The sequence below is a fragment of the Syngnathus scovelli genome, chromosome 4 (assembly GCF_024217435.2).
Source record: "Syngnathus scovelli strain Florida chromosome 4, RoL_Ssco_1.2, whole genome shotgun sequence".
In the NCBI taxonomy this organism is placed as follows: Eukaryota; Metazoa; Chordata; class Actinopteri; order Syngnathiformes; family Syngnathidae; genus Syngnathus; species Syngnathus scovelli.
In genome coordinates, this window is record NC_090850.1 from 21,707,292 (window position 1) to 21,719,382 (window position 12,091).

The 12,091-nt window shown below is 43.6% G+C and overlaps 1 protein-coding gene across 2 annotated transcripts; it reads right to left on the reverse strand.

Moving 5' to 3' along the window:
• Positions 1-453: 453 nt before the first annotated feature.
• On the reverse strand, positions 454-2,473 carry htatip2 (HIV-1 Tat interactive protein 2). 2 transcript variants are annotated; one of them, XM_049717151.2, is made up of 7 exons: positions 2,303-2,473; positions 1,822-2,011; positions 1,622-1,729; positions 1,369-1,506; positions 1,235-1,296; positions 926-1,167; positions 454-754 (listed from the first exon to the last, which is right to left on the reverse strand). In XM_049717151.2, the coding sequence occupies exons 1-6, from the start codon at positions 2,413-2,415 to the stop codon at positions 951-953; spliced, it is 828 nt and encodes a 275-aa protein (XP_049573108.1). In that variant the 5' UTR covers positions 2,416-2,473; the 3' UTR covers positions 454-754; positions 926-950. The 2 variants fall into 2 exon arrangements, with proteins under 2 accessions (XP_049573108.1, XP_049573107.1); XM_049717150.2 differs by having other exon boundaries at positions 945-1,167; positions 2,303-2,472.
• Between the last annotated feature and the right edge of the window lie 9,618 nt (positions 2,474-12,091).

A 12,091-nucleotide genomic window follows, 5' to 3' on the forward strand; every position in this document is an offset into this window, starting at 1 on the left:
TAGGAGAGCGATTTGGATTTTTCTTAGTTACAAATAAGAACTGTGAAGCATAGAAAAATTATGTTAGATTAAAACTGTGAATCAACAAATAGATCATATGATCTTTGTAAAAATATCTTATTTAACTACGAGTTCAGTTTTTTATTTACTAATCAAATAAAATAAAAAAAAAACAGTGTTACTAAGGACTTTTCCAAATCATAACTTGCTTGAGTGGACTTTCCATTCAGGGTCGTCCTAATCAGAAGAGAAGGCTGAAGCCAAGATTTTTGAGTATGTGGTTGCTATGGAAACCTGTCAAGTCTTTTTAGATAAACGTGTACACCGTGCATAAAAATAATGTTGGTTTAATTTATTTTCAACATTAAGTGAAAAATGCAGAAAAAATGCACAACCCTTACTGCAGTACGGTGTCATCAATTGGTCACAAGGAGGCGCTATTACACAAGAGACTAGCGAGAAAAAAAGTTTATTTATTCATACATTGATATAAAGTGCAATACAATAAGGAGTGACAATTTCCAATGAAAAATTATTGACAATTACCAATAATTAAACCACCACACATTTAACATATTCAAGCAAGCAAAGTGTAAGGCAGTGTTGTTTCTCAACAGGTTCGGCTTAAAATAGTGGCACATATTTTACAGCAAGACTTTTATGTTCCAAAATAGAAGCGAGAAAAGACAATAATTATTACATTCCTTTAAGATGATGCGGTGACCCTGAGCTGTAGGTTGGCTGCTGCAGTGACCTGAAAAGGGAAATCAGGAGCTGGAATAAATTGAATATTCTATACAGCAGTAAAAATATCAAAGCAAAACTAGCATTTATTGCTATCATTATATAAAGGTTGTGTGTTGAGGTGAGAAAACATTATGAATATTATTTAGAGTACCCAAAGATTATTCCATAGGTGACTCACGCAATCTTACAAACCGCACCGAGAGTTACTTCTTGTCGCTCTTTCCCAGATTGTTGATGGCTTTGCTCTCCAGGATCTCAACCTTATGTTCAGGCTGAAGCACCGTGTTTGACACCATTGCCTTGGCCACAGTTTGGATGGGGGTGGACAGGGATGTAGAGTAAATGGCGGAGACAGCACTCAAGAACTGCCTGGCTATCCATTCAGCAGGACGACTCTCCTGTCGGTCCACCAGCAAAACCCTGTTGGGTCGCAGTACGAATATAAAAACTGTTTTGGCTGTAAAGTTAAATTTCAAGTTTAACTCACCCAGGTCTGTAAATAACATATCTGTCAAAATCCAAGACTTGTACATCTGCTTCCACTTGTCCCTAAAAAAAAAAAAAATGCTTTTTAAAGATACGGAAAGGCAGATATAAAGAAAAAAAAAAAAGGAGAAACACCTTCACTTTGAGGTAAAGGAAATTGCTGCTTTTATCTGCTCCTCTTGAAGACTCCAGGTGGAATTGTGTGCAGCCTCCAGCTTTAGCGAGCTCAGCAGATTTTAACACATAGTCATGATCCACTCGGACAATTCCTTCCTGAAATCAGACAAATTGACACCACGTGATATTACGTAACCTGTTTTCTGTAAAATAATTTTTCCATAGTAGGATCAATAAAGACATTTGATTGCATTCTCTTTGTTGAACTCACAGGCCCTGATTTTGCTCTGGTTGTTCCCAGGCAACAGTAGCCGACGTCATGGCCCTGGAAAGCAGCAGCAAAGTCCTCGAGTTTGTCAAAGTCCACTACCACTTGAACCTGGAGGCAAAAAAGACAAAAAGAAGAACCACAACCATTAATGCAACCTCATTGGGATATGTGCCAATTGATTTCATGGTTGGTCCACTAACCACATTCTCAAAGGCTTCGTCTTCAAGGTTGAGATGGCGTCTTCCAATGAGTGTGATCTTGGAGAAGATGTTACGCTGCAGCAACTCTTTAAGGAGCACCTTCCCAGTTTCCCCAGATGCTCCGAGGAGGAAACAGCTCTTATTCATCTGCCTGAAATTTTCCTCCAGAATTTTTAAGTTTGAGGCCATTCTGTGTGCCAGAAAAAAAAAAAAAAAATCAGCCACTTAATATCATGCAATATTTATCTGGAGCAGTTGTACACTACGCCTTTGTCAAAACCCTACGTGCGTGTAGGGGGGCGGGGCTGTTGGATAAAAATATATTTAATTTGCTTTGCATCTTTGTTGACTGACTTATGCATACCAAAGGAGCCGGAAATGACTATTTGCACGCGCTAATATTGCCTTACGCAAACACCATTTGCGCCCTTTTTAGCTTTTTGCGCTCTTCAGTGTTTAAACGTCAGGCAGCAATATTTACCTGACAAGATGAGCTGGCTCAGGGTCGTCCAAACACTTGAGAACAATTGCGACGATGACGATCGAAAGGGTGAGAAAGATTGTGGCTTTTCCCAGCAGTTTGACAAGAGGCATCACACGGAGCGACGACGGTAGTGACACACCACTTCCTGGTTGTGTTACGCGTTGTCTCCCTGATGATTTGATTGGTCGAGGAAGGCGGAAGAGCCCATTAAGTCCCGTGGATTATTTTTCCACTTTATTTTTTATTTTTTTGCTCTTTAAAGGTTGAATAATTGCCTATCAAATATTTATACTTTTTTTTTACCTTTCTTTGCTACGACATGTCAATCGAAAAAGAACACTACTTTAGGGAGCCGGAACACAATACACAAAATACAATATCAAAGTCAAAGTCTGCTTTATTGTCAATTTCTTCACACAAAGAGATCGAAATTGCGTTTCCTACTATCCCACAGTGACAAGACATAGTACATATTATAAATATATATATATTATATTATATTGGTCCACGGACAAACAAAACATTCAAGTGAACAATACAAAAAGTAAAAACAAGGCACATACAATGAATAAATAAGAGCAATGAACAAATAAATAAATAAATAAATAAATAAATACATTGGGGAAATAGGTACAGAGTATATTTTGATCATACTCCAGTCAAAGGGCACATAAGAAAAGTAAACACTCATGAATATTTCTAGTTATTTGGAATTTCTTAACACTCTAGTTTTGGGAAGAAAACCTGTGCAAGGATGGGGAGAACATACAAACGCTATACAAGAAGGTTAGAGAAGAGATTCGAAACCCAAACCTCAGAACAGTGAGGCAGGTGTATCAACCACTAATCCATCCCACCTGCTTACTGGAAAAAACTATATATCCATCCATCCATCCATTTTCTGAACCGCTTAGTCCCCACGGGGGTCGCGGGCGTGCTGGAGCCTATCCCAGCCGTCATCGGGCAGTAGGCGGGGGACACCCTGAACTGGTTGCCAGCCAATCGCAGGGCACACAGAGACAGACAACCAATCGCACTCACACTCACACCTAGGGACAATTTGGAGTCTTCAATCGGCCTACCAAGCATGTTTTTGGAATGTGGGAGGAAACCGGAGTGCCCGGAGAAAACCCACGCGGGCCCGGGGAGAACATGCAAACTCCACACAGGGAGGGCCGGAGGTGGAATCGAACCCGCACCCTCCTAACTGTGAGGCGGACGTGCTACCCAGTGCGCCACCAAGCCGCCCGGAAAAAACTATATATTCCAAGCAAATTTCAATTTATGTATTAATTATTTTCTACCTGCATGTCAGGTACAATAAAAGCATCAAGGTCAAGCTTCAACGCAAGTACTTTTTCAACATGTTTTGCAAGAACTTCATTGTGGTGTGTGACACGAAGCCTGGAGAGCCCGAATCAAACCCTCAAAAGGCCTTTCACTTTCCTCAGACCTTTAGGGGGTTTCATTAGGCAAGAGCCTCACACAAAGAAGCCAAGTCCAGTCACATGCAATGAATTCATCAACTCCCCATGTTTGCAACACCCCGACCACTTGGAACACAAGGCATCGACCCAATCTAATAGAATATGATGGCGCCAGAGATGATCCTTTAAAGATGTCAGCAGTAAGAGACAGAAAGAAAAGAGGCCTTAAACTGGCACTCTGCTTAAATGAAATGTCGCGTCTTTGTTCTTGAGCCGCAGGTGCTAATTGGGCCGAGCGGCGGGGAGGAGAGCCGCCGCTGGGCTCCTGTCTGTCGCACCTGTTGGGTCATTGTCTCAAGCATTGATCGGACAGGAAGTTGCAGTAAGAAGGCTTATGGCTCTCTGGGTGCGTGGCAGAAACGTGGTTCAATTTCCTTTTTGGAGCCTCGCTGCTGGGGGTGGAAATGCCAATGGTGGTCAGTGGTCAATCACGGTTAACCATTGTTGGTCTTTTACTAAAGGATGTATAGAATTCACGTTGCACCACTTCCGCCGCTCTTGGCTTTTCTTAACTTTTCATATATATTTGACGGACTGTATTAAGACTTTCAGCCACTATTGATATGGCTTTTGTATTTAATTGACAAAATTGTCCTAGCAAGACTGAGTTCTGCTTGTTAATTGCAGTCAATTTAGAAAACAGACGTTGTCAAAATTGATTTCCTAGCATGTTCTTTTGGCCATGTCTTAGTCAAAACATTCAAATAGAATAGAATAGAATAGAATAGAATAGAATTTACTTAAACTTAGTTGTACAACGAAATTCGGATAGCTGCTCCCTTCCTAGTGCAAACATACCAAATTTAAAAAAGTATAAAAGGAAATCTGAGAATAAAGTGAACGATCTTATTTACAGTAAAGCTATTAGTCTAAGAATGAAGGTAAATGACAATAAATGACAATTCTATGCTTAAGGGCTTAAAAAAAAAACATTTACCTGACCCCAAACTATCCAGTTTCAGAGTCACTGTCAAGTTTGCAAATCAAAATTTTTGATTCAATAAGGTAAATGACAATAAATGACAATTCTGTGCTTAAGGGCTTAAAAAAAAACATTTACCTGACCCCAAACTATCCAGTTTCAGAGTCACTGTCAAGTTTGCAAATCAAAATTTTTGATTCAATTTCTATGTGCACAAAATAAATGTCGAGAGCCAGAAACGCAGCTTAAGTTTGGGGAGGGAGTGCCGTTAGCAGACTCTGAAGTGTGATGCTAATGATGGTCATTAATGGAGCCTGACAGCACAATCTGCTGCCCATTGTCTCCCAATAAACAGCCTTACAGTCCACATGAGCCACAGAGCAGCGGCGCTTTGACGAGCAGCGAGAGCGGCAGACTGCGGCCTGGGTGGAGGGTCGCACCTCAGGGGACGGGCCTGATCCTCAAGTGGGGATTAACTCAATTAGAGAGGCCCTGTTTGATCGAGATGCAGCCATGGATGCGAACCTATCTGAGGCTTCTGTTACTGTTGCCAGAATTTGTTGCTGTGTCTTCCTCAGCTTTGTTCTCAGCTCAGAGCTCCAGACAAACAAAGTATCCATGGTGCTCGGCGCCGAGGTTTCCCGCTCAAAGGGGCCGCGGCTAAGCAGTGATGAGACCTTACTTTTTCCTCCTCCCAGGAACAATGAGCTCATTAAGGGAGCAAACAGATTAGAAGCGTCTTTCAATAGGCCGCCCTAAAAAGAGTCTGGGGGACCTGGCAGCTCCCAGCATGCCCAGTTAAGAAGACGCAGGCACATCTGGCAAAGCAACCTGACTTCCTGGAATCCTGTCTGAGAAGCTCCTCAAAGAATCGTCACTATATGCACGACCACACACACCATTTTTCAGACCTCCCATATTTTGAGATCTGATGAGCTGTAATGATCAGTTTCTGAATACATGGCAAGAGAAAAGGAGGATAGAACGAGACGTTCCCAGGGAGGCATCAAAGTTGAAACAGTTGAATCTGCATGTTCTCGGATGACGTCATCATAGCATAATACGGCAAAGCCTCTTAGCGAAAACTCAAAGCCAAACAGAAATATCCGCGATCAGATCTATTTGCGCTCTCAAATCTCTTCTTTGTGGAAGGAGCGGCGAGGCTTAATGAGTCCTTTGAGCCGGCGGCATCTTTAACGGAGTGGCTTTGGGAATGTCATCCAACTAACCTTTAGTCTCGTTCCCACATCGAGTAAGAGTGAGGAGCTTGTAATAGCCATCTTTCAATTTTTCTCCACTGCTGATAATTGTATCTTTATTTTGTCCATCCCAAATGTAAATATGGAGCTATTATGCTAATAAATGCAAAGAATATGACACGTAACTACATTTTTAGTCAGAAAACATGTTCAAGGTGAGGCTTTAATGTTTTTTTTTTCATTGCGGACCAATTTTGTCAATCAATGACTTCATTTGACGAGCAGATTTTCACAGGTTAATTCCTGGGACTTTTTATATTTTTTAAAATATTTTTTTTAATAAACCGCAAAACTCACTACTAAAACAGACAAATAACTACTGATATTATAAATAGTAATAGGGTATAATTTTATATTTAAATACTTTTAAGTTTCATGATGAAGTGACTCTTAAGTTAGCTTAGCCATTAGCCTCATTCCTTCATGAGAACGATTCTCTTCAATATTTTAGCTTAATCGCCGCCACAGAGGCAATAATTACTAATTTAAAAACAACTCTGTAAAGTTTTTAGTTCAACTAAAGACCATACTGATTTTTTTCTTCTTAATATCAATATCAAAACAGGTCTACTTGTGTGCGTACTGATGAGGACCAGAGCCGCCATGTTTATCCCACAGTCCCCCGTCTTAGTGTGATGCTGCTCTGCTTTGGCTGATCTTCCTCCTAAAGCCATTTGAGCTTATGACTGAGATGGAATGGGGAAGAAGGCAGATCATGTCAGATCATGACAGACCCACCACAGCACCGAGACCTCCCTGCTGATGAGCAAACATGACTACAAATGGCAGAGCCTGCCGGACAATCACTTGGTGAATGGAGGCTAATTAGCTGGAGGCTAATGCCAGTTTACTAACAACCTGTATTAGCGTGCTCGCTCGGCGGGGAGTCGGAGATGACCAATGAGCGCTAATCCCTCATAAAGCCAAAGTGCTCCTCCCCGGAGCGGACATTAGCATAGCGTTCTGGTTAAGGCAGCTGCTGCTGAAACAATATATTGGACGTGATGTTTTGGTTTTAGTTCGGAAACTCTTAAATGGATTTCATTTGTCGATTTGAAACACCATCCTCCATGTGATGATGTCATCTGTATCCACGAGAAGTGCTGAGTTATTATTTATGACTAAAGAGGAAATCAGTGCCAGTGTTTGAGGACGTTCAAAACGTTGACGTACTGTACGTGATTTCAAAACAGACTCACAACCGGCTTCCTTCTCATTTCTGAGCTCCTCTGACATTCCCATTCCTTCTGAAAGCACTGCCTGGGTGGTGTGGAGATTACACGATCCCTGTGTGTGTGTATCAAGGAGAGTGCAAGGCCGATGTGTGTGTTTGGGATTAGCAAGCTTTAGCATTATCACCAAGACCGGACTGACCACATTCCCTCGCTCTGCCAATAATTTGAAGGGAGGAGAAAGCGGCCGGTCCATTAGCTCACACTCTGTTTACTCAGGAGCCGGCCCCGCTCTGATCCCTTAAATTCTCCCTCCTGATTCCGAGAGGATCTCTGGCTTTTGTGACCGATGGATGGCGAGATAAAGGATGAGACTGAGGGGCGCTCTGATTCGGAGATTGCGGTTCTTGGGACATTCTTGTACACTTAGCAAACTAATCAGCGTGTGTAAACAGACTGAGACTTGTTAAGGGGTGCGGGTTGAAAAGTGCCGTTGATTGGGGGGGGGAGATGTTCATGGACCACACTTGGTGTCTGCGGACGATGGGTTAGCCTAGCTTAGCTAACACGTTGAAGGGAAAATACGATGCTCGGGTTTGAACATTTTACTAAAGGCTTCACACTGGCTTCCGGTTAGAATATTTAAAAATTCTGCTTGTGTTCTATAATTCTACATAGCTCGAAGTAAACACGGTGAAGCAGCAATTAGCTGGAATGCTACGCGCTAATAGAATAAGATGGCAATAGAAGTTAAGTAAGCCTGAGGGGGAAATGTTTTCATGAGTACTTTTAAGATTTCAAATTAAATTAAATTAAAACAAAAAATCCATTGGCCTGCTATGAGCAAAAGGAAAGCATGCCTGGAGAAGATGACAACGTCCATAATCAAAAATCAGACTTGAAAATGGCCTCCCCAAAATACATGTTGAAATGTCAGACAGTATTAAACGCAACATCACCTTGGACAAGAGGAAAGCAAATGTAAAATCCGTTCCCCCAAAGGGATTGCTATTATAATAAGCTATCAATCATCAGATCTTAAGCCTTACCCCAAAGGAAAAGTTGTCTTTAAGCTCTCAGTGGCTCAATGACGTCCTTATTTTAAGTGGACATCAGATCAGATGTCACAATTAATTCCCCATAGCCGGGACCTCTCCTAATACCCCTCACAGCCAATTAGGGAACATAATGGCAGCAAAGATACAATGACAGAGCGCGGGAGTTAAGAGGAGCCACACATGTGACCCGTCACTCGTCAGGAGAGACGCCGAGGTAAGGTTCTTCTGGGGATTGGCGTCCGGCTCGGCCCGTTTGTGCAGCTTGTGATCCAGTAATGACCGCTTTGGTGTTGATCTGAGGGCCACCTGAGGGAATTCCCAGTCAGGAAACCACCGACTAAAAGTAGCTTTGATAGGCAAAGTGGCTTGGTTGCTGTCTACGTCGAGGAGGAACACGTTTGGGCTAATGGGACATGTCGCTGCTAACTTGTGGACGAACACCTGGCGACAACGGCCGACTCGAAGAACAAAAAAGAATATTTGTAGTAATACGCGAATATACTGAGTCAAACGGAGGAATTCAAATGGAAATTCATCGATGGATGGATGGATGGATAGATGGATTGAGCAAGAGGATAGAGAGAGAAAGAGAGAGAAAGACAAAGAGAGAGAGAAAGAGGGATGGATGGACGGACGGATGGACGGATGAACGGGTGAACGGGTGAACGGGTGAACGGGTGAACGGATGGATGGATGGATGGATGGATGGATGGATGGATGGATGGATGGATGGATGGATGGATGGATGGATGGATGGATGGATGGATGGATGGATGGATGGATGGATGGATGGGGATAGATGGATGGGGATAGATGGATGGGGATAGATGGATGGGGATAGATGGATGGGGATAGATGGATGTGGATAGATGGATGTGGATAGATGATGTGGATAGATAGATAGATAGATAGATAGATAGATAGATAGATAGATAGATAGATAGATAGATAGATAGATAGATAGATAGATAGATAGATAGATAGATAGATAGATAGATAGATAGATAGATAGATAGATAGATAGATAGATAGATGATCATCTCTCATTGCCCTTTATTGATTGTTATAATCCTACAAAGGGGACACCAGCGCTGTCAGTGTGTGTGTGTGTGCGTGCGTGTGTGTGTGTGTGTAAAGAGGGGCGTTGCGGCTGAGTTACGGGGGTTTATTCCGTCTGCTGGTCTTGTCATCTTGTCGGGCTGGTTGTGTGGTGAAGAATGATGAAGGCAGCTGGTGTGACTAAAGCGAGGACAGGTCCAAATTGGGCGGATGCGAGTCTTTAGCATAGAGAGGAGGAGATGGGACAGGGGTGGTGTCAGCAGTCCATGGGGCCGCTCGCAAACAGCACCACACCCACCCAACTGTTCCTCTTTCAACACCCTTCTGCCCATTTCTCCGTCGCTCTCTCTCTTTCGCCATGCCCAGCTTTATTTCTTCCCTCTCCTCCTCTTTTCTTCTCCAACTGCATTGTTAACAAAACGGTTTACAAACCCTGGCTGGTACATTATCCACGACCGCCTCCTGTGAGATTGATTTAGGCAGATGGATTCAGAAAGGCAAGGGAGGGTGGGAGGGTTTGGAAAAGGGGAAAGCCAAAAGGGGTGTGCGGCGGCTTTACAAATCCACCACATGGGCCACGTTGAATATTCCTTTTCACTTGCATTTTGAGCAGCCATACATTAAACGCTCATTATAAGGCCTTTATGCTCCAGAGGAGCCTCCGTCTCCGGGAGGGCAAAGCGGCTAAAGATGCACTATGATCTTCTTGCATATGCATGCATGGAGCATCTTTAGAGGCTTTCACATCTGCACGGCTCAGCGCCTTGACTTTGCATCCGAGAAAATGACGCTCGTGACATTTCGGTGATCAAAAACTGAGAATCCGCGAGTCGCTAAAAATTTGCTAGCAAACTTCTTCAATAAATTTCTTTTTAACTATATCATTTCACTTTCACAACAATCTCCTTTTCCACAACAATAGAATCATTTTCAAAATGTGTGTGTGCAAGGGGAGGGGGCAAAGGTTGACCTGGGCATCCCATCATGATAAATCACTGCTTAATGAGGAGTCTATTGTGTCTTCACATATTGTGCGAGCCTCCGCGGCCGCCCCTGCGCCGCCGCCTCCTCCTCCTGTGTCCCTTGGAGCGCTACCTTTGGGTTGTTAAGCTGACACAGATAATGAACTGGCCGCTTTGAACTGTCCTCACAATATTGACTGGTTGCACACAGCAGATGTCTCCCTGGCAGAAAGCAACTGGTAAAAGCACATTAGGTTAACAAAGAGAGCTTTGCTTTGCAGGGGTGGGGAGTTGAGAGGAGGTGGCAGCGGGTTCGGGTGGGTGTGGGAGGGGGGGAGCAGAGGGCAAGCTTCAGAGTTGACGGATCTGGGGGATTATATCAAAACAACACATTTGCCAATTATATGACGGAGAAGTGACAAAAAGCCGACATTTTTGCTTTTAAGGGTGTGAAAAGTAAAAAGTGAGTTCATCACAATTATTATTTGAATGTAGTTGTCTACATGTGATTTTGTATATTTAATAAATTTTATTTACAGAGCATTTTCATGATATGAATTGACTAAAATCATTTTGGATGAGCGCTTGCGAGGTGACAAGTTTCTTTCTGCCAGAGGGACGGACGGCTGTCTAATGGGTCAATAATAAGCCGTGACTAAACGTACCCCCCCCCCCGGGGGGGCAGCTTGGCCAGACATACGCTTGCAGAAAGGTATGAGCCACCAACACTGATTACCATATAATTGCAGCCATTGTATTTGACATGGAGAATTAGCGGCCCGCTAGGTGGCTAACTGGCCTTTTATTCTGTCTCTGACGGGACAAAAACACACAGACGGACGCAATTCTTACAAATTGTGACAAAAAGTGAGCCGCATTTTCGACGGAAGCTTTGATGCTCCAAAACTTGGGTAATTTTGATTTTTAGGAGCAATTTGAAAAGGTGTCTGATGTTTATGTAGAGCAATAGACCAAAAAAAAAAAAACACTCATGAAAGTTTCTCAGGATGACTTCAAGTCACCTGCTCCTATTGGAACAAGATGGCGTGTCGGCATAATCTGTCGTGGTCAATTCAACGACGTGAGCTTGTGAGCTCTCCCCTACAAGAAGTGAGTCCTCGTCCTCTCGGTTTTGAAGGATGGAACAATTTGATTTGAGCTGGCGCAGAGCTTGTGAAGTTGAACACGACCCGCCGCGGCGGAGTCCCTTCACCCCACGTGTGGCTAAACGATCACTTCCCTGCCTCGCATGGCAATCACTTTTTACCCTTTAGGGCTTTTTTTTCTTTTTGCCTGACTGGTTCTTTTCTAAACAGAGGAGGGAGAATCCCAGGAAGAATTTCTCTTCAAGGTTTTGTGTGATGACGGCTGAGTGAGCGTCCATTATGGAAGGGCCCGGACCACCACTGGATGACCCCGCTTGGAGTGACAAAACCCGATTGGTCACGGCCGCCGGCAGCTAATGGGCCAGAGAGGAATAACCCTGGGTGGGTAATGACTGTATTCTCCGCTTTTCTCTTTTGGCCCTTCCGTTGCCCCCCGCCTCACCCTTACGGCCACCAGCCCGTGCTCTGCCTGTACTTCTTTGCACCCGCCCCGCATGCTTCCCTGGCCTTCTTGTCATTTACGCCGCATGTTCACAAGGCCTTTTTTTGTCACGGCGTCTGAGTGGCCCACTCGACAACAGATGCCGGTGATAGATCAGGCCATCGCGGGACCATATGCTTCGATGAGCCGTGGCCCTACGACAACGGAAATTAGGACCTCACTTCAACTCAATAAAACGGTCACATGATGAGAGGAGGCCCCTCGCTAGATGTTTGCCAAGCAAACAAAGTGATTGGCTCAAATGGAAGTCTGCTAGCTT

What these genes read in the sequence shown, in the direction of transcription:
- htatip2 (XM_049717151.2), bottom strand. Translation starts at nt 2,415, where the DNA reads ATGCCTCTTGTCAAACTGCTGGGAAAAGCCACAATCTTTCTCACCCTT. An exon ending in CCAGAGCAAAATCAGGGCCT is followed by an intron (nt 1,507 to 1,621) that starts GTGAGTTCAACA and finishes GTCTGATTTCAG; the next exon opens with GAAGGAATTGTCCGAGTGGA. An exon ending in TCCTTTACCTCAAAGTGAAG is followed by an intron (nt 1,297 to 1,368) that starts GTGTTTCTCCTT and finishes TTTTTTTTTTAG; the next exon opens with GGACAAGTGGAAGCAGATGT.